Source organism: Etheostoma spectabile, chromosome 2 (assembly GCF_008692095.1).
Source record: "Etheostoma spectabile isolate EspeVRDwgs_2016 chromosome 2, UIUC_Espe_1.0, whole genome shotgun sequence".
Taxonomy (NCBI): domain Eukaryota; kingdom Metazoa; phylum Chordata; class Actinopteri; order Perciformes; family Percidae; genus Etheostoma; species Etheostoma spectabile.
In genome coordinates, this window is record NC_045734.1 from 18464504 (window position 1) to 18490563 (window position 26060).

General features: G+C 40.8%; 2 protein-coding genes and 1 long non-coding RNA gene across 11 annotated transcripts in view; all 3 read left to right on the forward strand.

Annotated features, from left to right (window-relative positions):
- myh9a (myosin, heavy chain 9a, non-muscle) overlaps positions 1-11396 on the forward strand; it is a 28356-nt gene extending 16960 nt beyond the window's left edge. For all 3 annotated transcript variants that reach the window (XM_032541762.1, XM_032541784.1, XM_032541773.1), the window contains 24 exons: positions 61-130; positions 255-415; positions 552-660; positions 1516-1647; positions 1817-2023; positions 2484-2621; positions 2787-2910; positions 3409-3580; positions 3732-3944; positions 4082-4226; positions 4324-4530; positions 4692-4796; positions 5324-5476; positions 5678-5926; positions 6121-6333; positions 6492-6704; positions 6843-7004; positions 7461-7589; positions 7998-8086; positions 8237-8360; positions 8672-8880; positions 9128-9236; positions 9402-9574; positions 11220-11396. In XM_032541762.1, coding sequence (XP_032397653.1) covers positions 61-130; positions 255-415; positions 552-660; positions 1516-1647; positions 1817-2023; positions 2484-2621; positions 2787-2910; positions 3409-3580; positions 3732-3944; positions 4082-4226; positions 4324-4530; positions 4692-4796; positions 5324-5476; positions 5678-5926; positions 6121-6333; positions 6492-6704; positions 6843-7004; positions 7461-7589; positions 7998-8086; positions 8237-8360; positions 8672-8880; positions 9128-9236; positions 9402-9574; positions 11220-11325 — 3712 coding nt within the window. In that variant the 3' untranslated portion in view covers positions 11326-11396. The remainder of the gene's footprint in view (positions 1-60; positions 131-254; positions 416-551; positions 661-1515; positions 1648-1816; positions 2024-2483; positions 2622-2786; positions 2911-3408; positions 3581-3731; positions 3945-4081; positions 4227-4323; positions 4531-4691; positions 4797-5323; positions 5477-5677; positions 5927-6120; positions 6334-6491; positions 6705-6842; positions 7005-7460; positions 7590-7997; positions 8087-8236; positions 8361-8671; positions 8881-9127; positions 9237-9401; positions 9575-11219) is intronic.
- A 2582-nt stretch (positions 11397-13978) lies between these two features.
- Positions 13979-22986, forward strand: LOC116705581 (mitochondrial glycine transporter B). 6 transcript variants are annotated; one of them, XM_032541866.1, is made up of 9 exons: positions 14018-14160; positions 14534-14634; positions 15023-15112; positions 17271-17395; positions 18059-18143; positions 18458-18637; positions 20801-20969; positions 21779-21942; positions 22738-22986. In XM_032541866.1, exons 3-9 carry the CDS (start codon positions 15098-15100, stop codon positions 22858-22860), a joined length of 861 nt encoding a protein of 286 aa, XP_032397757.1. In that variant the 5' UTR covers positions 14018-14160; positions 14534-14634; positions 15023-15097; the 3' UTR covers positions 22861-22986. The 6 variants fall into 6 exon arrangements, with proteins under 6 accessions (XP_032397766.1, XP_032397757.1, XP_032397738.1 ...); XM_032541875.1 differs by lacking the exon at positions 14534-14634 and having other exon boundaries at positions 13979-14163; XM_032541847.1 differs by lacking the exon at positions 14534-14634 and having other exon boundaries at positions 14018-14163; positions 15046-15112.
- A 2530-nt stretch (positions 22987-25516) lies between these two features.
- LOC116705606 (uncharacterized) overlaps positions 25517-26060 on the forward strand; it is a 6704-nt gene continuing 6160 nt past the window's right edge. The window contains exon 1 of one of the 2 annotated variants that reach the window (XR_004335973.1): positions 25517-25587. This is a non-coding gene — a long non-coding RNA (uncharacterized LOC116705606). The remainder of the gene's footprint in view (positions 25588-26060) is intronic. The other variant, XR_004335977.1, reaches the window with a different exon arrangement.

Here is a 26060-nt window from a genome sequence, read left to right on the forward strand (position 1 = left end):
AAAAAAAAAAAAAAAAAAAAAGTCCAACTATTTAAGTAATTCTGCTTGTCTGTCTGTCAGGTATGAAATTCTGACTCCAAATGCCATTCCAAAGGGCTTTATGGATGGCAAGCAAGCCTGTGTGCTCATGGTAAGAATAATAAATCAGTTTTAGAAGTAAGCAGTTCATCGAGAAGAAAGGGGGAAAAAATGCTCACTGTTTTCCACATCAAACTTTAGGAGTTCACATCTTCTTCATGTCTTCTTCATGTCAGATCAAAGCTCTGGAGCTGGACTCAAACCTGTTCCGCATCGGTCAAAGTAAAGTGTTCTTTAGAGCCGGAGTCCTGGCCCACCTGGAGGAGGAGAGAGACATGAAGATAACTGATGTGATCATCAGCTTCCAGGCCTGGTGCAGAGGATATGTGGCTCGCAAGTACGATTAGGATTAACATTGAAAATATTTAACTTCTTACTTTTTTTTGCATATGAATACATGTAACATAACCTGATGCACACGTCTAGACAAAATGGCAAACATATTGTTCACGTTATTTTTGTTTTTATTTAAGAGCCTTTACTAAGCGACAGCAGCAGTTGACCGCCATGAAAGTAATCCAGAGGAACTGTGTTGCTTACCTCAAACTCAAGAACTGGCAGTGGTGGAGGCTTTTCACCAAGGTTGGAGACAATGAAGTTTCTTGTTATCACTGTGTCACTAAAAGGTTTAGACAACCCAAAAACAGGAAAGCAGTAGTTAAACCATGCTGTTGCCATGGTTACTATTATAACTATTAAAATGTATAAATAATAGTAGCCATAGTAATAAGAGGAACCCCGTTTTTACTTGTATTGGTATTTAAACATGCTGATAGTCCTGTTCTAAATCACTTGCTCCGCAGACTTTTATTTTAGTTTATAAATTATTCTTGGAATATTATGAATCTGGGATAAAGCTGAGCAGTGGCTTCTGTGCTGCCAGTAATCAAACCCTGGATAACTTTGGGTGGCAGCTAAATGATGCTACCTCCAAAATACAATATAATAACAATAATTGTTGGGTTTCTGTAAATAACATCAAGAAGCACGGTCTAGATTTGGCGCTAAATAAATAAAATTGAATTAAATACAATAAAACTAATCAATATTATATAAGAACTAAAGAAAGGTCCTTTTTTAATAACTAAAAGTACATATATAAAGAAACTATTGGAGACCTGTTCAATTCGAGTTGCAAGACCTCACATTCACTTCTCCATTCCAGCTTCCAAGTCTTTTTTTTTTTTGACTACATAACTTAATATCATTTGAGTAATATTGACTACTATCAACTATGTGTGGAGCGCTCATCATTTATTGTACTGTAGCTGCTCTAATGGTAAATAAGAAAATGCAAAATAAATTAATTTGACTGAAGGTGTTTTGCTCAGTCTTTCTGTCTGTTTCTCATGAGTGCCATTTCATCCACCCCAAGAAAGTCCAAATATCACCATCTTTTTTTAATAAGTTAGGATCAAATTTTAATTTTTATTTCAGGTAAAGCCTCTGCTGCAAGTGACTCGGCAGGAGGAGGACATGCTGGCCAGAGAAGAGGAGCTGGTCAAGGTCAAGGAGAGGCAACAGCAGGCTGAAGAGCAGCTCAAAGAATTTGAGTCCAAGCAGCAACAGGTAAAGTCTCCAAAATAACATTGGAGTACGATTAAGATAAAAAGAAATCTGTGAAGTGGGTTAATTAATTTGTAGATCTACATTTGGTCATCATAAGTTGTCTTACTTCTGAGTGATGCAACTCTGAGATGTTATCTAGTCTCACTTTGACTTTGATTCTCCACTGTAGCTGAATGCGGAGAAGTTGGCTCTTCAAGAGCAGCTCCTGGCAGAGACGGAGGTATGTGCCGAGGCTGAGGAGATGCGAGCCCGTCTGGCCGCCAAGAAGCAGGAGCTGGAGGAGATTTTGCATGACCTGGAATCTCGCCTGGAGGAGGAAGAAGAGAGGGCCACTCAGATGCATGCAGAGAAAAAAAAGATGCAGCAGAACATCACGGTCAGTTAAGTCCTGCAGGATACAGAATGTGTCGTGAGGAGAAACTTTTTGTTTTGTTTTTATATGCACTAGTACAGTGCCCGTTTTATAAATGTGCCTGTTTGGAATGGGCCGATTGCTTGGCCTGTGGAATTGATGCTTGTAGCTTTCTCTAGAACCATTGTAGGCCTACCCCTAAATTACTTACCACAAAGCACATATGCAACCACACTGTATATCCTGCAACTGACTTATTGTGTACTTCTACATTCACCTGAAAGTGAATATAGAATATTAACAAAATATCTCAATTAAAATCTGGAGTAAACCATGTTAAATAAATGCTCTTGAACACTTGGATGAACAGTTCATGAGATATTTCAAAGACAGACACGCACGCACACACATACAGACAGGTTCCCCGATTTATTAGAGAGATAATATCAACATTGCAAATTGTTACTTTTTTTTGTTCATCCAGGAACTGGAGCAACAGTTGGATATGGAGGAAGCAGCCAGACAGAAGCTCCAGATGGAGAAGGTCACCATGGACGCCAAGCTGAAGAAGCTAGCGGATGACTTCATGGTGCTAGAAGACCAGAACAGCAAGCTCAGCAAGGTCTCATATGTGTTCACTTAGCCCAGTGGCTTTTAGTACTCATCAATGTACAACCAATATTCCTGTCACCATGCAATGTATGAAAGACAAATGCAGCATAAATTAAACAAAACAATTACATCTAGGGCAACTATTAATTGTCTTTCTTCTTTTTTATAACCTCAGGAGAAGAAACAGTTTGAGGAGAAGATCTCTGAATTCACCACCAACTTGGCTGAGGAGGAAGAGAAGTCCAAGAGCCTGCAGAAACTCAAGAATAAACATGAAGCCATGATCACAGATTTGGAGGGCAAGTATTTGTTGTTTCATAATAAATGTTGTCCTGTTTAACCTTACATCACAATTCCTTTTACTGAACCAGGAAGGTGTAATGGAGAAGGAGGTGGGGAAAAAACAAAACAAATTTGTGCATACGATGAAATAAGTGCTTTAAATTTTTTTGTGCTAATTTTTGACAGTTTTTGGCGCACGATTCTCACTTCCAGGCTTACTGTCACATCTAACGTGGGTGGAAAAAGCATGGATGCAGCCTAGTTCACTTACATACAGCTAACTACTGTATATTTTTCGTCAATTAGTGACTTTTATTTGTTTTGGTAGTGTGAGAGACAGAGATGGAAATCAGATGTGTAACAAGAAAAAAAATTTCAAATCAAGAATGCAAATTTAATTCATGTGCACCTCCGTGTCCATATTTTAAAATCCTTTTAATGTATTACTTTTTTGTGCTTTACCTTTGCAAATAATTACAAGGTAAATAACAGATTCTCTTCCTTCTTTTACACAGATCGTCTAAGAAAAGAGGAGAAAGTGCGTCAGGAGTTAGAGAAGAACCGTCGTAAACTTGAGGGAGACTCCTCTGAACTCAATGACCAGATTGCAGACCTGCATGCTCAGATTGCTGAACTCCGAGCTCAGCTGGCTAAGAAGGAGGAGGAACTCCACGCTGCGTTGGCCAGGTTTTTAAAAAAACGACAAAAATGACAAAGATTGATTGCTGACCTATTGTCATAGTCTACTTAAAAGGATCAGTTTTAGCTTTAGGTGCACTCAGTGTGAATGTTTATCAGAAGTGAGCAATCTCATCCCCCCTCTTTATCTCACCTTCAGGATCGAGGAGGAGGCTGCAGCCAAGAACGCGGCCCAGAAGACGATCAGGGAGCTGGAGGCTCAGATCTCGGAGCTGCAGGAGGATCTGGAGCTGGAGAGGCAGGCACGCTCTAAGGCTGAGAAACACCGCAGGGACCTGGGAGAGGAGCTGGAGGCCCTCAAGACCGAGCTGGAGGACACTTTGGACTCCACCGCAGCACAGCAGGAGCTGAGGTAATGGGCAAACTTCTGTAGTCTTGCTGCCAGAAGTGTTTTTTTTTTTTGGGGGGGGGGGTATACATTTTGTTTCTCTTTATGTTCTTGTAATGTCTCATTATTTGTTTATTTACTTCCTCATTCTGTCTCTCAAGGTCCAAGCGTGAGACAGAGGTTACCCAACTGAAAAAGAGTCTGGAGGAAGAAGCCAAGATCCACGAGCAGCAAATGGCTGACATGAGACAAAAACACAACCAGGCGTTTGAAGAGCTCAATGAACAGCTGGAACAGGCCAAGAGGGTAATGAACAGGGTGATGGGAAGGGAAACATTCTTAATGCTTAACAAGCATTTGAAGAACACTTGTAACCAATGCGTCATGTGTGCTGCTCCTGCAGAACAAGGTATCAGTGGAGAAAACCAAGCAGGCCCTGGAGAGCGAGTTGAACGAGTTGCAGATAGAGATGAAGACTCTGACCCAAGGCAAAGGGGACTCTGAACACCGTCGCAAGAAGGCCGAAGCCCAGGTTCAAGAACTGCAGGTCAAATATGCAGAAAGTGAACGACATCGGCAGGAGGTGGCTGACAAGATAGTCAAGATGCAGGTACAGTTTGGTCAGTGATTTATAGGGTGGGGTAGAGAACGGAAAAGTAAATGAGTTGGTGGTTGAAAGGAAGACAGTTTGTGGTGGTATTTCTGGCGGTGTGGCTGATTTGTTTGTTTTGCTTGTGTCCATTATTCATTTTCTTTCTATTTGGTGTCTAGTTGGAGCTTGACAATGTGAACAGCCTCCTGAGCAAAGCTGAGGGCAAGAACATCAAATCCAGCAAAGACCTTGCTTCTATAGAGTCTCATTTGCAGGATGCACAGGTACAAACACAAATGCATACATGTTTATGTCTAATGCACCCTTGTCTGTCTTCTAAACTCAAATAAAGCTGAAACAAGTACTTGATTAATCAACTGTTTTGACATATATAGGCGAACAAGCAACACAGTATCTGCCACACAGCTTTTCTACATGTTTGCATCAAACATCACACCTTTGTCTCAGTCAAATCTGAACACAGAAGTGATTCACATGTTTTTAGATGCAGTTTGACTCACACTTTTCAAGGTTATCAATATCCCAAGTCTCAGTCTTATAACTTTCCTAATAATGGTCACACTTGAACACTTTCTTTACTGTTAAGTCATCCAGTGAGTGTTTCTGCAGATCAATGGTGACATTGCAAACAGGAACCGTATAGAGCTACTTCACCATAAGTTTTCATAGTGCAAATGTCCCAAAATGTAACAAATATAGGCAAAAAATACACATGGAGTAAAATCTGAGCAAAAGTATTTAATAGCATGTTTTTCTGATGTGTTTTTTTTCATCTTTTTCTTACCTCCAGGCGTTGCTCCAAGAGGAGACGCGTCAGAAGCTGGCCCTCTCCACCCGCCTGAGGCAGCTGGAGGATGAGCAGAACAACATGCGGGAGATGCTGGAGGAAGAGGAAGAAAACAAGAAGAACGTAGAGAAGCAGGTCACCACTTTGCAGACCCAGGTTGGTGCACGGTGTCAGGCTCTATATGTGCATTAAAATTGTACTGTGTTTTCAGATCTTTATCATTCAAGAGAGTTGCCTTTTAAAAAGGGACGTGAGATCAGTAATGGAGGAAAAAGGACTTCCATATGAGTCCGCAATGTCCCCCAACTTGAACACATTCAATTCTTCACTCATTCCCCTCTTTTATTATGTCTTCAGCTGGCAGACATGAAAAAGAAGCTGGAACAGGAGACCTTGTCCCTGGAGGGGGCAGAGGAGGGACGCAAGCGAATCCAGAGGGAATTTGACAGTGTGATGCAGCAGCTGGAGGAGAAGACTGCAGCCTATGACAAACTGGACAAGACAAAAATCCGTTTACAGCAGGAGCTGGATGACCTCATCAGGGATCAGGACAACCTGAGGCAGACTGTCTCCAACCTGGAGAAGAAACAGAAGAAGTTTGACCAGGTAGCACGTCAACAGTTTTGTGCACAGAACAAAGATAATATTAGCATGAACAAATATGATTTTCCCCAAACAATCTTCAATGCACTTTGCATTTCACCACAAAACGTCCCCTTAATTAAGCAGTATTCAGTCTTACTTTTTTTTCAGTGTGATGTAGACCCCTAACTGCCTCTCCTGGTCTCTGATTTCCGTAGATGCTGGCTGAAGAGAAAACTATTTCTACTCAGTACGCAGAGGAGCGTGACAAGGCTGAGGCTGAGGCCAGGGAGAAGGAAACGCGAGCACTGACACTGGCCCGCGAGTTGGAGACCATGTCAGACCTTAAAAAGGAGTTGGACCGGGCCAATAAGCTGCTCAAAGCGGAGATGGAAGGCTTGGTCTCTTCCAAGGATGATGTTGGCAAGAGTGTAAGAGAAAAGGGCTGGAATGAAAAAAATGAGTCTTGATTAGGTCTTGCATTATTTCTCTTAGCAGTTAAAATGAGAGATTGTAATCATTTACAGCATTGACCCTCTTCACTGTCTTAAAAACTGAATGTGTAACAAGGCAACCTCCATGTCTGCAGGTTCATGAGCTGGAGAGGTCAAAGCGTGCCATGGAGCAGCAGCTGGAGGAGATGAGAGTTCAGGTGGAGGAGCTGGAGGATGAGCTGCAGGCAACGGAGGACGCCAAGCTGCGTCTGGAGGTCAACATGCAGGCCATGAAGGCCCAGTTTGACCGAGACCTGCAGGCCAGAGATGAGCAGGGAGAGGAGAAGAGGAAACAGCTGGTTAAACAGGTACGGGGGGGAACTAAGTTGAAGTTTTCCACAAAGCATTGCAGTTTTAGATTAAATTATTGCATACAGTTGCTTGCAAGAATGAATTATAGTTGGTCTAAATCGCTAATTAAATAAAGATATTTTCCTCTACTTCAGGTGCGTGAGATGGAGGTCGAGCTGGAAGATGAACGTAGGCAGCGTTCTCTAGCCCTCTCGTCCAAGAAGAAACTGGAGATGGACCTGGGAGAGCTCGGACTCCAAATCGATGCTGCCAACAAGGGCCGTGATGAGGCCCTTAAACAGCTGAAAAAAATCCAGGTAAAACAGCCCTACATGCAAACCCACTCTCACACACACATATTGCCAAAGTTTCTTTTCTGGGTGATCCATGACTGAATCATTTCTTTTTATTGAATAAATAGTAATTAAAACAAAAAATAGAGCATTAGGACTTCCAAATTATTTGACAGGTCTTATAATTTTAAGACTAACATGCTATTGATGCTATTTACATATTTCTGAATTCCTCATACCTGTAGAATTTTTCAGACTATAGGACACCTGTTTTCAAAAACACTTAAAAGGAGTTTAATCATATACAGGGACATACCAGTTATTCAAATGACCAGAAAGAGCCATTTTAAGCACCTTCAGAAGTCAGTAGACAGCCTTGTTTGTTTTTACATTGCCTGTGTGGTCACACACTGCTGGGTAAACCCGTCACAATGCTGGGTGTCTAACTGCAGCACTGTTGTCTGCGTGTCTACTGTCCAGTCCCTAATGAAAGAGCAGATGAAAGAGCTGGACGAGTTGCGTTTGTCCAGAGACGAACTTATCAATGGGGCCAAGGAGACCGAGAAGAAGCTCAAGGCCATGGAGGCAGAAGCCCTACACATCCAGGAGGTATGAAAGTAATTAAGGAAAACCAACAACTCAAATGGCTGGGCAATTTCTTGGACTCAACTAGATATTGCTGTATAGATTGGGTATGTTACATAGAATACTATAGGAAGGTAATTCTACAAAAAATAACTAATATCTGACAAACCATCTGTACAACTGTGTTTTCTTATGACACTGACATACTTAAATTAGTATATAATAGAATTGCATTGGAACGCTTGCTCTGTTAAGCCCAACGGATGTCACTGGAATGCCAATGTTTTAACTTATTATTAGTTAGGACCATGTCCACTGTATGTAATTCACTTAGCTCAAATTGCCACATTGTTTCTATGTAACTGCCTGACCAGCCTCAGCTGTATCAGGCTTTGAATTACTTCATATATGTATGTCTTCTGCTTCCTCCAGGATCTGGCCACTGCAGAGAAACTCAAGAGACAGGCTCAGAGTGAGAGAGACGAGCTTCAGGAAGAGATTAGTAGCAACAACTCGAAGAAGTATGCACCAAAAGACAGTTTTCCAGTAAATTAATTTAAGATGCACTCATTAATATAGATAGATGTGCATCCAAATTCCACAGCATCAAAGGAAATCTACAAGTTTGTCTCCAACATTAACTGTCACTCCTCTCCCTAAATTGTTTTCAGTGCTCTGCTGGCAGATGAGAAGAGGAGGCTGGAAGCTCGTATCACCCAGCTGGAGGAGGAGCTGGAGGAAGACCATCTTAACACTGAGATGGTCAACGATCGACTGAAGAGAATGGCACTGCAGGTACAGACGCACAGCATCTAAGATATGTTGATCATAGCAGCTGATGATTTTATCTCTTTGTTTGACATAGGAGAGAAAAACGGAAAGAAAGGAATGTGTTTACATTTTAAAGTAATAACTCCACAGTTGAACAGAAAGAAATTAGTAAAATCATTGAAAAAAGACTTTTCAGTTAATGTCAGGTGGACTCTGAGGGTTGCAGTGAAGAAACGATACCGCATTAAGCACTAACGATGAAGAAAATCGGAAAAAAAGAACACAGGGTGACTGAAGTCTTTAACAATGCCTCTCCACTGTCTGTTTCTGACTAGACGGAGCAGCTGACCACAGAGGTGGCTGCAGAGCGCAGCAGCTCCCAGCGGCTGGAGGGGGCTCGTTCCCAGCTGGACCGTCAGAACAAGGAGATGAAACTGAAGTTGCAGGAGCTCGAGGGGACCATCAAGTCAAAGTATAAATCCTCCATTACCACCCTGGAGGCCAAGATAGCTCAGCTGGAGGAACAGCTCGACCTAGAGTCAAAGTGAGTGGTTTACTGACCAACCACAATAGTTACCAAGGAAAACCAGAACGGAGCTACTAACAGTAGCTGTGATTGTTTGAGATTATTTTCTTTATTTGTTTGGTGTTACAAATTCCTAGATCCATAAAGTTTCACTAATTTTTTCTGTATTCCTGATTAAGTACAGAAAGATGTGTAGTGAGTTAATTGATGAAGCCCTGAGACTGTTGTTATGTCTCACTGCATTTGTTTTTCCTACTCATTTCAGGGAGCGCCAGCAGGCCTGTAGGTTGAACAGGCGAACAGAGAAGAAGCTGAAAGAGGTGATGCTACAGGTGGATGACGAGAGGCGCAACACAGAGCAATTCAAAGACCAGGTAAACTTCAACACTAATCTCCTTTTTTTTTTCTTTTTTTTTTTTTACTTTTTCCAGATTATTTGATCCTGACTTGAATCTTTGCTGCTATGCATGTATTTATTTTTGTGGCACTTGTACCTCTATTGGTGCTCTCCACACTAAGCCAACCTCCTGTCTCTGTAGGCGGAGAAGACAAACACCCGAATGCGTCAGCTAAAGCGTCAGCTAGAGGAGGCAGAGGAGGAGGTGACGCGAGCCAACGCCTACCGTAGAAAGCTGCAGAGGGAACTGGATGATGCCGCTGAGTCAGCAGACGTTATGAACCGTGAAGTCAGCACTCTGAAGAGCAAGCTCAGGTAAAAGGGTTTTTAAAAAAACGATATTTATTTATTTTTTGGGGGGCTTTTCCCATTTTATTATGGGATGACACGCAGCAAAGGGCCGTAGGTCGGATTCAAACTCTGGCTGTTGCAGGACTCAACCAACATGGGCCGAACGTTCTTACTGGGTGAGCTAGAAGCCGCCCCCTGATACAGGCTTTTTGACATTTGTGTACCCAAAGGACCTTCCTTTTGAGTGCGTAATAGTTTTCATGTCAATGTTGAAAAAGGATACATTTTAACCATAGAGATCGGTTGACTCATCATGACTGTAAAACACTGCCTTCTGTCTCCTGTGGCCCTGGAGGAGCTCTGTCACGTCTGAGGAAAATAACCTGAGTAGGAATGCTAATTCTGTTTTTTTTTCTGACCGATAACTGACCCTCATTACCGATCATTAACCATAAACCAACAGACAACTAAGTCCCAGTTCACCTGCCTGGGGAGCTTGGACATACTTTCTGCATTCAGCGTCTGCAGACCGCTGTGGACTTGTACCACCAGCCACTATGTTGCCACTTTCCTAGTCCGTGCAACCGGTATAAGTCCTGTCTCCCCCGCATCGAGTTTAGCTGCGAGGTTGTCAGCGGTGTGTCTGCCTGACATACTCCGTACGTGTAGTGTGTTTAGGATGACCGATTTAACCCGCTAGTCCTCATCGATATAGTGGCATGTGTCACGTAACAGGCCATTGTGCGCTCCTTTCAGCAGTCGGTCGTTAAGAGCTTGAAACCGACTTTGCTAGTGCAAAGATTGTACTAGCAAGTTAAAGATTGTATAGCCTTATTTCTCTTACAATGCAACAACCTTTTGTAATTACTTTAAATTAAAACAGTTTAAAATTGTTTTAACTGTCTAACTCATAGTATTAGTTAGCACTACTACTACATAGCACTACTTACATTTCATTTGCACTGCTGACTGTTTATTTATTTACAGTACCAATTGTTTACATTTACCTCCGCATACCGTACTTTAACTGTAATATGCAATTACTTTCACCGCACTTTAATTCGGATAGTTTCTGCCCAAACTTACCTTATTTCATTAGTATATTATGCTGTTTGCAATATCTGTAAAAAATTTGCACATTTATGTATATCACCAAATTCCTAGCTGTAAATCTTGCTCACAATACCTGTTATCTATATTTGTATTCATAGGACAAAAACCATCCGCAAAACTCTGTTTATAATAGTATTCTTTTCATATTTATCATTACATATCCATGTCTTGCACTTACGGAACCATTGTATATCCTGCACTTACTGCTATTGCACTTCTGGTTAGACCCAAACTGCATTTCGTTGCCTTGTACCTGTACATGTGTAATGAGACATAAAGTTGAATCTAATCTAATCTAATCTAATTAGTTAGTCAGAATTCTTATTGGCAGTTTATTAATCATTAACATCCCTAAAGTGGAGTGATGTGAGCAAGGTTCTCGGGATGGAGAGCCTGCAATGCATGTTGGGGATATGATTTAAAAAAATAAAAAAATTTAAGCAGGGACGGTCCATCCCAAATTTTTTTTTAAATGTATTTAATATTGTATGTCTCATGTTTTATACTTGTGTGCAGCTTCTAGCTGTATTTAAAACATTGTTGTTGTTTTTTAAAGACGGGACTTGCCTTTCAATATAACTCGTACCATGAATCGCTCTGGCCTGGACAGCGATGATGATGTGGACGGGAAGACTGAGGCACCTGAGCCTGCAGCTGATTGAACGGAGAGGAGCCAAGAGGAAATATAACCACAGTCAACATGCAGATATAGTAAAAAAAATAAAAAAAATAAGCCATGCAAGCTATTAAGACTTTTTCTGAGAGGGTTTAGCCTTGTATTTCCCTTGACATTCATCTTATAGCCTTATCATTACTTTCCATAAAATACATCTATATTTTTTGGCCAAAGAATCGTATTCTTCTCAGTGAGTGTGAGTGGTGTTTTTCTACGGCTTTATACTTTTCCTGGTCTATTTTTCTACTTATTAGGCACATTATATAATAAAATATTGTGCTTGTTACAAGCCATTGCAATTATTTTTTTTTGGGGGGGGGGGGAAAACCACTGGACATTGTATGCTTGTTTTGCACACAAACATGGGTCTTTTAAGGAGTTTTGATGCACAAGCTGTGGTTCACATTTGCTATAGTGACAGTATAAATCTGTACTGTATGCTTTTCCCTCACACTGTCATCCTTTTAATGTTATTACCTCAACCAATTTTGCACAATGCCGACACAACAATGGAAATTGTTCAGTTCATCAGAGGTGGTGTAGTCGAAATGCTGCAATGTTGGTGAAAATTTTGGTACAAATTTTATACCATCTATCATAGCTTGGTTGATGTATAATTGTTTACTGGTTTTCAAAATGGATTGCTGGTGGTGGGTCATCATGTAGTAGCTCTCACTGTACTATGGTTCATGCTATGCTTTGCACAGCGTAGGTGGTTTCTATTAGCACATTCTAGCACATTTTATTGGATAATTAGTAGAATACATTAACACTGTATCATCAGACAAAATACTGCCAACATTTTTAAGGCTAATCTATATTTTATCAAATGCCTTTAATGCAATAAATTGACAAATTATGACATGCATTTGACTTCCTTGTGTCTTGTGTTTTACCCCATGTTAAGTTGTTGGTTAAAGGATAGGTATATATTTTGTGTATATAAGTGTGTCTTCAAATAATACTGACAGGCCAATACATATACTGAAACAGTTCTCTTTCCTACTGTCTACATGGCTGTGAAAAGAACCCTTCCTAATCCAAATTTTAATGTAAAGGACTGGGGACTAAATCCTCGGAAGAATTTAGATTAGATAATACTTTATTCATCCCACAATGGGGAAATTCCCTTGTTACACAAGCAATTTTCAACAGTAAAAAACAAGCAAAAAGACAATTTGCAAAAAGTACTGAATTAATAAATGGCATTATATAAAAGATGTTAAGTAAAGTTAGGTGGCCAAAAATATTGCAATGTAGGTGAATTAGTGATGTGAAATTAAAAATATGTAATTAAATATAGCAAAAGGAAGTAACCATAGTATAGAAGATATTCTAACCCTAGTATAAATAAGTACTTGGAATGGAAAAATATAAATACAGATAAGAAAAAATATACTTAAAACCGTGGTGAGTAATTGAAACGGGAACAGAAACTAATACATTATTAGGTGGTACAGGTGTTGTAGAGTCTTAAAGCGGTTGGGATGAACCACTCCTTACACCGTGGGTGTATCAGTCTGCTGCTGAAGGAGCTGCTCAGGGACCCCACGTTGTCGTGTAGGGGGTGCGAGGTGTTGTCCATGATGGATGTCAGTTTAGCAAACATCCTTCACTCCCCCATTTTCTCTATGGAGTCCAGAGGACAGTCCAGGACAGAGATCGCTCTCCTGATCAGTCTATTGAGTCTGCTCCTGTCCCTGTCCAAGCTGCCCCCTTACCAGCAGACCACAGCATAGAGGATGGCAGAGGCCGCCACAGAGTCATAAAAAGTCCTGAGGAGAGTCCTGCACACTCCAAAGGACCTGAGTCTCCTCATCAGATGGAGGCGACTCTGGGCCTTCTTGTAGAGTGCATGGGTGTTATCAGTCCAGTTCAGTTTATTGTTTAACACCCAGGAATTTGCAGCTCACCACTACCTGAATGTCCGACCCCTGGATGCTCACCGGTGAACAGTGGGATGTTTTCCTCCTAAAGTCGACGATCATCTCTTTCGTCTTGCTGGTGTTGAGCTCACACCAGCTGGCAAAGTCCCTGATCACCAGATTGTTCCCCTCAGAAATACATCCAACAACGGCTGTGTCATCGGAGAACTTCTGGATGTGGCAGTGGGTGGTGTTGTGAGTGAAGTCTGAGGTGTAGAGGGTGTAAAGAAAAGGGGAGAGCACCGTACCCTGAGGGGCACAGACACACAGTGGTGGAGCCTCCCATACTGTGGTCTGTTGGTGAACAACAATGGATGTCTTGTCTTTGAATTGTAAAACTTATGAACCTTATAGTCAGTCATAGTCATACATTATTTCTGTGTTCATTCATACTGTTATTTATTTAATGTCTTATTTATGTATATAGGCTAATATTGAACACTTTAGGAGTCAATGATATTTAGCCATATGTTGAAAGTTTTTTATTTCCTATATTTTGGTTTTGGGGAGGTTAAAGGTGTTCTTATTTATTCATATAAACCCAATATTTAAGTTTTGAAAGAATTGGAGTTTTTTAATAACCATTTAATCTAAGCAGTATAAACTAAGGGTAAATTGTTGCAAAAATGTTGCCAGATAATACACGGTATGATAAATTTGTATACATACTACAGTAGAACTGACAAACGGAACAACAGCGACACCCTTAGGTCACTGTATTGAATCACATTGTATACATACCCCGTCCCCGGCTTGTTTTCAAAAACATTCTAAAACAGCAGAATGTTTACATATATATATATATTCTATATATTAGCCTTATAATGCAGATCTCGCACACGAACGCAATTTCCATCACTGACTAAACCAACCAATGCACCTGGTGGAATGTTGTGGTGGTAAGTGTAAGTTAGCTAGCTACTCTTGTAAGTGTGTTGCAGTGAGATAGACGATGGGTGTCGACACTGGAGGTGAACTTTGCTAGCCAGATGCTAACAGTCGCAGCAGCACAGCAAGTAGCGATAACGCCAGTGACTGTTGTATGACATTTAGGACTATAGTTATAACATGTTCTAAGAAAAATAGCTTTTGGGACAGGATCCTGTCTGGACATTGACAGCAGAAGAGAGTCAGGCTAAAGTTAAATAACTTAACGTTACTAGAGTGAATTTACTAACGTTAGCTAGCTGACGAGCATTGCCAGAAAGTTATGTGTTCAGCCTGGCAATATTAGTGTCTAACGTTACTTACTACCATTAGACTTTTAAGAACCGTTCGCAGATTGTCACAGAAAATATTTAACATGGTGTTCCTGAAGCTGGCAGGTGTGACTATCACCTCCATCACTCCTTAACGGACTTCAAAGGCAGGTAAGAGAAGCTGGCATGCTAAGTCTAGCTAGCTTGCTAGTTAGACAAGTAGTGTAGCTAAGTTAACGTTATCTGGCCGAGTGAAGCTCATAGATATCTATGGCGTAGCTTCGGCGATCTTTTTTAAAAATAAATAAGCTGGCTGTCACAGCTGGCAGGTCTTCGGCGTTTGCCTTCAAAGTAACGTTAGTGGAGTGTGTGTCTTACTTGGAAGTAGCCTGACTTGGAAGGATGATGTCATTCTAGCTAACGTTACCCGCTACCTTAGCATACTCTGACAGCTAGCTAATTGGCTAAACTAGCTTGCTGCTACAGGCTTTATGGAGACTTTGCAAACGACCTTATTATTGTTTTGAAATGTGACTCATGGTTGGCATCTGATTTTTAGTAACGTTGGCTAAAATTAACCAGCTTCAAGACGGCAACACCAGGGGAGAAACTGGACTCCGCATCCAGGTCAAAGATGGAGTTCGCAGCGGTGAGTGCACCTGTAGGCTACTGCCACTGTTTACTGTGGTCATCATACAGCCAGTGTGCTTAGTCAGTTAGAGCAGTGTTTTGGTATTTATTTCTGTGGTGTTTCTAAAATAGGTGTAGTTTGAGTACTGCAGGGGGCACTAAGATTTAAAAAGAACCCTAGAATACATGCATTATAATTACTAAAGTAATCATACACTATAATCATATGTCGGTCATGAGTCAATCTAGTGAACTAAGCCAACTAAGCTTAATGATTAATGATTGAAAATGGCTCAGCAGGGACTACCTATCAGCAAATATTGATAGAAAATCCTCTATTACATTGTGTGTGTGTGTGTAAATATATATCTATAACTTGAGATATATTGTCCAGAGAAATCAATTAATTCCTGCGTAAATACCTGACAAACTAGGAATTTTAACACATTGTCAAATTCACACTAAAATCCAATATTACCATAATATTGATGTAAACATTGCCCACAATGGCCTTATACATCTATAGATTTAAATGATAACTACCATGGTATAAACGGTGTGGCTAAATCTCTGACAGTGGAAACCTTTATGTTGTCTCACAGCATTACGCACCCTAGTTAAACCCCCCCAAGACAAAACCAACTGCCTTTTAGCTGACTGCTTGTTTTACATTAGAGAGTTGCCTATCCAGAACAATATGACTTATCCTCTGCCTATTGTAATGAGAAAGCCATGTGCTTTATTTTGAAATGGCTGCTGTAGATTTAGTGAAAGTGCCCGAAACCACGTAATAAGAGAAGTAAAAAAATAAAGTCTCAATGCAACCAATGATGGTACAGAGCTGATATGGAGGGCATTATAGAAACCTGCAGGGTTTCCTTCAACACACACACACACACACACACACACACACACACAAACACTTCATGACTCATGCTGTTTGACAAAGATGCAATTTAGCAGTGAGCTTTGCAGAGGGAGGGGGGAAATACAGATGTGTGAGTGTGTCTCTGAAAAATGAAGATAGGAGCCCATAGAAAAACGCAAGGCTGGATTAAGCTTCTTATTTGGCTGTAAACCGGGGGGGAGGGAGCACGAGAAGCAGCAGAAAGCCATTGTAGGTCGGCGGGGGAGTGAGGCAGAGATATGGAGGGGTGAGGAAGGTTTGTAAGAGAGATGGATAATAATTTTATAATGTATAGCAGCATCACAGATAGAGGGAGGTGAAAGAGGGCAAAATGCAGGAAAAAACAGGATTCTCAGAGCCGAGCCCCAGGCAGAAAGGTAGTGTGTGTGTGTGTGTGTGTGTGTGTGTGTGTGTGTGTGGTGTGTGTGTGTGTGTGTGTGTGTGGTGTGTGGGTGGGTGTGGTGTGTGTGTGTGTGTGTGTGTGTGTGTGTGTGTGTGTGTGTGTGTGTGTAAGCTACATATAGTATGTTATGCACGTTGTGTGTGCTGCAGACAACTTATGTATGATGCAGACATTTATTTTCTATTTGTTGCTATTATTGTGGTTATTGCCTCATTATAAGCATTTTCTGTTCTCTGTTTACATGTTTTTTTCAGTGTAACTGTTCAAATGCAGCTAACTTTAGTGTATGTCTGTCCATGTTTGTCCATGAGGCATGTACTGTAAGCACAAATAATATTGAGTCTCAGTTTAATTCTACCCAACAACCCGTGTGTGCGTATGCCCGTGCGTAAACTGCGCGTGTGTGTTTGTGCGTGTGTGGACTGTCTTTGCACATCTACATCATCTTCATTCCTTGGGAACCTGGCCTCTGCTCTGAGCTACAGGCTTGTTTTTTGTAACGCTAATGTCATACAAGCATATTTATGTTAAAATGAAAGTCCTTTATATGCATAAAAGATAATGTATTATTTGGTGACACGTTTCTGTTGTGTCAGGATTTGGTAATGCAGATATTAGTTTGGATAATATCTTCCTGCCCTTTTCGAGAGTATCTGTGGCATTCAACAAGAGGCGATTAATGCAGAGAAAGATGTTGAATGATACATTTCCACATTATGCTTTTACACTATGACTAATCCCTTCTCTCTTGGTCTACTCTTTGTCTGCCACCATTTCTTTCTCTTGTCACTTCTCTCCCATATGTCCTCCTCTCTTTGCCATTCCCCCATCCTCTCTTTCTTTCCATCCCTCCGTTATCATCCTCAGGCTCATCCAGCTCTCAAAGCCTTTTTGTGTGGCTCTCTCAGCGGCACCTGCTCTACACTACTCTTCCAGCCTTTGGATCTGGTCAAGACACGGCTGCAGACCCTACAGAACAATGCCAAATTGGGGTGTGTGTGTGTGTGTGTGTGTGTGTGTGTGTGTGTGTGCTCGTGTGGTGTTTGGGTGTGGGTGTGTGGGGGGTGTTGTGTGGGTGTGGTGTTGTGTGTGTGTTTGTGTGTGTGTTTGTGTGTGTGTTTGTGTGTGTGTGTGTGTGTGAGACACAGACACATTTCATGTGTATTCCATGCAAACACAACACACACACTACACATTTCACTTCCATATGCTAGATGCATGTACATCAGCATGTCCCCCTTTCTTTTGCTCTGCTTTTGTTTTTTCTCTCTCTGACTTACTAAGTTACCCACACACACAAAATGCTCCCCAGACAAAAAACAACACATACACAGCATGGCAGGACACAATTTTCAAGCAGTGCCAGCATTAATCTGCTGTTATGACCCATATAGGGCAATTAGTCACATCAGCACCGACTGAAAACAGGAACAGGAGATGGTAACGGCTAAAAGTGAAATTTCATTTTAAACAACAATCCACAGGTGAAGGCCTTGGTACCAATTCCAACAGATAATTTCTGCAGTCAATTATTGTTCTAGAGTTTATTGTTCACACTATGAAAATCCAAACCGATTTTGTCTTTGTGTCTTTGTTTTGTTACATTTATGCACCTTTGAATGTGTCTGTGACCATTACTAAATTTCATCCTGCAGTGCACCAAAGGTGGGGATGTTCAACGTTTTATTCAACGTTATCAGGACAGAGAATTTCTTCAGTCTGTGGAAGGGAGTTTCACCAGTGAGTTAGTGAACTTGTTTATCTTTTTCAACCTTTAAAAGAGTTCCTGCAGTTATTTTGCCTGTTTTTGCATGTATGTATAGTCAGTAGGCCGTGAGGGTGTTTGTTCTCCAGCACCAATCCATGTACAGTCTTTCTGTCTTTCAGCTTACATAAGCATTACCTCTCTGTCTAGCTCTCAGAACCAGACTGACACTCCGTTATGTTTTGTTGGTGTGTTTTTTTAACTAAAGCCACCTTCACATTACCGCCTTCACATTACCATCACGTTAAGCAAATATGAGAGGTTTAACACTTCCGTCTCTCTTTGACAGTCATTTGTGCGCTGCATCCCTGGGGTGGGCATCTACTTCAGCACCTTCTACTCCCTAAAGCAGCACTACTTCCTAGAACGGGCACCCAATGCTGGCGAGGCTGTTCTGCTTGGAGCGGGTGCCAGAACTGTGGCTGGCGTCTGCATGCTGCCATTCACAGTCATCAAGACACGCTTTGAGGTGAGCAGTTGTTTTGTTACATACTGAGACATCAGAGCCAGAAGTTGCGTTAGACTTTCTTGCTGCTGTCATTTTGTAAAAAATTCTGTCATGATCAATTAACACTCGTCATTTTCATTTTTTAATAAGACATTTCATTTATGATCATATGACGTGATTTCATTTAAAATTAGCTGCTGCTGTCTAATAAACATCAGTATAACTTGCTTGTCCTTCATCCTCCACCGCATCAATCCCTCATATTTCACATTGTTCATTATCGTTATTACAATTATTGGGCTTTTTAATGACTCTTTGGACACTCAGCTGCCGGGACATTTTGCAGTTTGATGGCTAAAGCCAGCTTGACAGTTATGGTAGATCGTCCTCAGTATTCTCATCTGTCAAAATCACAAACGGCCTTCAGATTTTTCCATTGTTATCAATGACTGTTTGTCAAATCTTTGGTTAACGCGACCTCTGCTCAGAGCCCGTATGACCTGAGATGTGCTATAGGATTTGTTTTTTTAATTAATTAATTTTAATTGATTAATACTTTTCTGATCATATCACAGTCAAGTTTATTTGCCGTTTTTGAATAGTTAACTGGGCATTTTACAATGCAAGACAGCTGTTAATGTATGATTGCATTTAGGCAATGATTTTTCTTCATGATCTGTTTTTGACTTGTTTTGTATATTTTGGTTTGAGACACTTTTTTCTGGTGGGATTTAATCCTGGAATAAAAGGCCTTTAGCAGACGGATGTTTGAAATAGGCGTCAAAAATCTAAAAGTATTGATCCAACAAAAGTATTTTATGAACACTCAAGCAAATGGCGCCGCTTGAGTGGCAGCTTGTTACAGTAGCTCTGCAGTTTGATACATCTTTTTAGTGTTTTTACGGTGTTTTTGTCTTTTTTGTTATTTTTTCTTTGTCACTACCGACACTTTAAGCAAGTGGGCAGATAGGATGTTCATGTTTACGTTTGTAGCTTGTCTCTTGCTGTTTTGGACGGCATTTTACTTACTAGTCTACCATATTTTCATTGTCTATTTCTTGCCTGTATTTCTTGCCTGTATTTTGCCTTGTATTTCTTCGTGCTTACTTGTTTGTGGACCCTGGGGGGGGGTTGTGGGTTGTGGGAGCAGGTTGGGGGGGTTGTGTTTTTTATGTGTTTTGTTGGCTTTTAAACTTTCTAGGTGGTGTCCTAGTGCGGTGTGGACTGGGGGGTAAGGTGTGTAGGTGGGGGTTGTTGGTTTGTGGTTGTTGGTTGGGGTGTTGGGGGTGGTTTGCCTTGTGTTGGGTCAAGGTGGTGTGGGGGTGGCGCGGTCCGTGTGTTTGGGGGGGGGGGGTGTTGTGTTTTTTGGGGTGGTTCGGTGGGTTTTGGGGTTGTTGTTGGTTGGGGAACTTTGTTGTGGGTTTTGGGGGGGGTTCTTGCTATCTCAGTCAGGTGTAGGGTGTGGGTAGGTTATTTGTTTTTGTTTTCTGTTTTTTGCTGTTGCTGCTAGCTGCTACTTGTAACGACTAGAATTTCCCCGTCGTGGGATAAATAAAGTATAATCTAATCTAATCTAACAGGAAAGAAGCTAGAAGCTACTTTTTTGTGTTGGAGGAGTCTTATTTTTTAGTAATACGTGTGACTTGTGTATGGACTCTTCCTTTAATAAATAATTAAGACCTAGAACAGAAGCACAATGTGAAATACAACCATAAGACGTTGCTATTTTTCTGGTTATGATACAGAAAGATGACTTTCCAGTTTTAATGGACTACTTTGTGCTGCAGTAGAAAACAGAAGAAGATATTTGTTTAAACATTGTTATTATTTTATGATATATTCAACAAAGAGTGAGAATGTCCCTTAATGATATGTCCACCTTCATCAAATTCATTAATTAGGGGTTCTGCTTAGTTATAGCACTCATTGACTGACATGACACTGCATAGCCGAGCATAACAAATATGATGACTAATGAATGAACCGTGAAATATCTGTGAGACATTGTACCCAATGAATGACCATAACACCTAGGATCCATAAATGAATTACCAAATTTCACAACTCATAGTCCACAGCGGCCGCCTGTATCACTGCTGTAAAAAAACAAATAAAAATGCAATAAGGTAATCAGTGTCATAAAGAGCAACATTGTAAATAAACCATGTTCATATGTTGTTTCAGAGTGGCTGTTACAACTATGTGAGTGTGGCAGGGGCTCTGAGGAGTGTGTATGAGACGGAGGGAATCCGGGCCCTGTTCTCAGGGCTGACTGCCACGCTGCTCCGAGACGCGCCGTTCTCCGGCATCTATGTCATGTTCTACAGCCAGGCCAAGAAGGCGATGCCTCAAGGTGAGAGACACACTGCATCAGCAAATTAAAATGGAGGTCGAAGCACTATTTATTAAGTTAAGTATATAATGAAAAGGTTTTGTGCTTTTTGAATATTTGGCCTCCAAAGGTGGCTTTTACCTGCTTGTACTGTATGCCTTAGACTTAAAGGTTTTTTTGATGCCCCCAGATGGCCAACAACATAAAGTGCGTTTTCATCCACCTTGTTTATTTTTTATTTTTAAATGAGCAGAAACACCAGAAATTCAATTTTCTTTTTCTTTTTTTAAATGCCAAAAAGACTTGGCTGAGGTGAAAAAGTTGGTGTATCAATAAAAACTAAATAATTAAAACTAAATCATAAAGTACATGAGCTTAAATGGCCCTCGTCACTGGAAAGACAAAAAATTGTGGCAGATGAAAACATCAGATCTGTGAGGACCAACATGGAGACGGGAACATTTCTTAAATACATTAAAATAAATTCAATATTGTCTTGTGTCTTTCACACAGTTTTCCATAGTTTGAGATTTGACTGGAGCCATCTCATCACACCCTCTACCTATGCAATTACTTAATGGCACCCGACGTGAGAATAAGCGTCACCAGCTGTTTATCTGAATGTGCCCAACTCTTAATATTTGCAGTAGTGGATGGGCACGCACATTATTTAGCATTTTCTTTTGCCAGTTTTCTGAAAATTGAATATTTGCGCTAAATTTGGATAGAAACAGCCGTTTTATTTTAACAAGTCCAACTACAAAGAGCTCCACTCTTTGTTGAAACATGCTCTTCTACTTTCTCCTGATTCCTGGTTTCTCTTCTTTCAGAGGTAACTTCGTCGCCCTATGCTCCGCTGGTGAACTTTAGCTGTGGGATGGTGGCAGGTGTCATGGCGTCGCTGGCCACACAGCCAGCGGACGTCGTGAAGACCCATATTCAAATCAGCCCATCCCACTGGAGCACTAGAGATGCTGTCCGCTACATCTACATGGTGTGTGCACATTTAATCACAGCTGTCAGTTTTTCTCTTGTTGCATGTGCACTCTATCCTGGATGCCAGCCAAACTTAGCCCCGCCCATAACAGTTGAGGTCAGGAAGTTCGGTCGGGAGCAACAATGCTCGAACAAGAGCTGTACAGCAGGGTGGGCTTTATACGATGATGCACAGATGATCAACAGTAATGTAATGTTGAACGCGAGCAGACCCGCGGGACTGCGCCTGCCAATGTCGCCTTGCGCTGCAAATGCTCATATGACAGTTCTCCCAAGGTCCTGTAGCTGTAATAATGTGTATATATATATATATATATATATATATATAATGTTTGTGATTCATTAATACATCCATGGTATTATCTTATAATACATCCAAGGGATGAATGTATGCAATAAGGCCTGCAACGTGGATGTAACTTCATTAGCGTTTTCCAAACTGTCAGGGCATTGGCTAGTAGCTAACATCAGCGGTAGCTAGCAGTTGAGTTTTGTTGACAACTATGCGTCGCTCAACATACATTACATACTCTGTTGCTCTGATTGGTTGTAGGTCTATTCAATTGAGTGCTGAGGCATTTTCTTTCCTGGTTTGGTTGAAACACCCCATAATCACAGCCCAACGGAGCAGTATCAGACTCATATTCTGGCTATAATCTGAGTATGACGACGTCAGGCTATGTGCACGCCATTTTCAGGGAGAAGCAACTCATTCTTACTGGCTAGGGAGTAGCATGGCAACTACATCAGTAAAATTTCATTCCGTACTCAACTGCTCTGTCCTCTCCTCCAGGAGCACGGCATGAGCGGGTTTTTCCGTGGGGCTGTACCCAGGTCTCTGAGACGCACTCTGATGGCTGCCATGGCTTGGACTGTCTACGAACAGCTGATGGCAAGAATGGGCCTCAAATCCTGAAGAGCATCAGGGTTGAGCCACAATAATGAAATATGAGAGGACTGAAAGCCCCATGAAAGTGCGTGCGTGTGCGCATGTGCGTGCGTGCACGTTATTTAAATGTTTGTAAATGTGCCAGTTTGTGGGCCTAAAGTAACACTCCCTGCGGTGAAGTGAACTTACTCCTCCTGTGACTATTTATGTTTGGACACCCTGAGGTCTGGCTGTCTCTAAACAAAATGCCCTTGACAGAGGGTATTCGACTGAGCTGGGCAGCATTGTTGCCTTTGACAAGGTATTTCAAAATGCTGCAATCCAAGCAGATGTGTTCTGTTCATCTGCTGAAGTAACCAAAAGCAAAGCACTGCGGAGAGAGGAGCTCTGGCTTCTGCCATTTTTACAAAACTTACCTAAGATTGAGCAATGCTTCTTACATGCCAATAACAAGCAGACTTTATCTGCTTCTACATCTAATTGTTTTCAATCTCAGCAAATCACAAGCACTCACACAGCTGCATTATGGAAAGAAAGTCCCAATAAAGCCTTTGTTGCCACTGTGATGCATTTTGTGACTCAGCATAGTGAAACGAGATGTGCATTTTAAAGAGGTAATGACAGTTCGTCACAATTGGTTTTAAAAATATTCAGACCTGTAATATCATTTCAGTCAGTTTATAGGTTTTGTAATTGAAATTCTTATTTTTTAGGATAAAAACAGCTATGTAATTTGCAATTCCTGTGTTTAAGTAAACAATTTTATATAATTTGATTTCCCCCCCCAACATATAAAATTTTTATATGCAAGATTTTACAATACAATGTATAGACCAATATAAAAGTAATCCCTATCATTAATGACCCACAAGAAGTGTGTGGTGATGTCGGTCCCATATTTTACTTATTTTGCTGTGTTCAAGATGAATCTGGGCTTCAACCATAGTCGTTGGGCCCCACGTGGGAGTGTAACAGGATGTGCAGCCCGTTAACATCGCTGTCCCTATGTGCTTGTGCTGCGTCTGTTCTCGCGAGCGCCACTCTCTTTCTCTTCATTCAGTCTTCATCTCTCTTTCTTTCTCTAGCTCTCTCTCTTTGGCTAATTATGCTGTGTAATTACAAACACCAATCTACAAATCCTGCTTAGTGAACCTTTAAGTAAATATTTTACTTGCAATCTTTACTTTGTATTTGGTTGTCTATCACCTCCTGTGCACATATTTCCAGAACATTAAGCTTGCAAGTGAAGCATTGCTTAATCACTGTGCCACTGTGTTTATAATAGTTATACAGAATCCTTATCAGTGCTGGCCGGATGTAAATATTAACGTTTTTTTTCGACAAATTTAGAATTATTGGTTGTAAAAAATTAGTATTTTTATGTTCATTGTACAGTCTGCCCATAGCTATAAATATTTATTAGTGATATGAAAAAGAGGTTATATAGATAAATTGAGTGCGGAAAGTGTTTATAGAAATAGTGCCAAATAGAAGATGTCATTAATGGAGGAGCTTGAAAGACTTATTGGTCTGAACAAAAAGGATCATTACACACCCAAAGTGTAAATGCAATGAAGAATTTTAAAAGTTGTGACAGTTATGATGGGACAGAGAAGGTGGTGTAGCAAAAAGAGATGTTTAATGACAAGAGTTGATTTCAGTGTTTGCTATGTAACACAAACTGTATCTAAATGTGCCATAATTCACATATGGAAGTTTGACCTTGTTAATTATCTCCATTGATTCTCTGTTATGACTGTTTTGTTTACGGTCGTTGTTATTGTGCGTAGATATTTGGTCTGTTTATGTGTTTGCTCAGACAGACTGGTGTGCCTGCTGGGTTTTAATGTCAATAAATCTTCCTGTTTAAAAAAAAATAATGACTTCGACTTTTTTTCTGTATTGGAAATTAAGAAGTGGACTATGCTTTATTGGTAATTTTATTGAAGTCACAATTGCATGTTGCAACTAAACATTGTCAGAGAGCCGTGAGATATGAGTGCTGTACCGGAAAAAACAAAACATTACAACCACCAATTTTAATTACATTTTGACTAAGCACTTTTAAAATAAATCTAAAATGTTACCTCCAGCAGGAGTGAGCTGTTAAACTTTCATAACATGAATAAGATTTAATAAAGTTGAGTTTGTCCTCACAGTTCCTGTTCTCCCACAGTTCCTCTTTGGTTAAAGCTCCACAGCAGTTCCCTATTTGAAATTGGTGTTCCTGATCTCCTCCTTTGGGCCAGGCCTCATACTCCAGAGGGCCACTGTTCACCCACAGCACAGCGGTCCACCAGGTAACGCAGATCCACACCCGCTCAGTGATGGCAACTTTTTGGGGCTGTGTAGGCTAAGTATTGTTTATACATAGACTGTATAAAATAAGGGCTTTCAATGAGAGACCTCTGGTCAGTAGGGTATCTTTCTTCCTGAATTCAAGCTTTGTACTCATGTTTGTACATTCTCTTAATACATCCATGACGTTCTCAGACATCCCACCATGGATGTATTAAGAGAATGCATCCCATGGATGTGTTAATTATAATCAAATACAAATCAATACAGTATCCATACTGTGAGCAACGTACCTGACAGGCAAGACTTCGACTTGAATTTGCCTTCTTTAACTGTCTATGGAATTTGCTCACGTAAACGGAAGTACTGGTAAATCTCACTATAAATTTGAAGACACTTCCTTTTTCCGGTCTCTTTGGACCGCGAGCTGTTCTTCATGCGGCGTGTGTTCACGTGGTGAGATACAAATCTGTTATTATCGTCTCATTATCCTCACATTATAGGGACTTACATGTTAGTAAAGCTGCTACTATGCTGCATGGGGTCCGTCATTACAACCGGTGTAAAGGTCTCAGTTTTAGGAGTAGTTGCATGCTCGTGCTGCGGTGTGTCTGCGCTGTAACGTTAAAGCTATACTGACACACATAACCTAGTCACTGAATTTCAATTAAATAAAGTAAAAACATGTCATCGGCAAATATCTCCAAATATATAAATAAGTGACATAATGGAAAGTTTAGCTTTTCATCTCCTCATACTTAATACAATCATAGGATGACATGAAAAGTAAAATGTTTGAGCATCAAATATTGTCCACGGCTTGACGTCCCCGGTTTCCGAGGACAGTCCCCGATTTTGGCTACCTGTCCCCGGCTGGATATGTCCCCGGTTTTCCTGTGACTGAAAGACCCGAAATTGGAATGAAAGGA

Excerpts from the sequence above, each read along its gene's own strand:
- LOC116705581 (XM_032541847.1), top strand. Across the intron at positions 17,396-18,058 it reads CAGAACAATGCCAAATTGGG|TGCACCAAAGGTGGGGATGT; the intron begins GTGTGTGTGTGT and ends TTCATCCTGCAG. Across the intron at positions 20,970-21,778 it reads CAAGAAGGCGATGCCTCAAG|AGGTAACTTCGTCGCCCTAT; the intron begins GTGAGAGACACA and ends CTCTTCTTTCAG.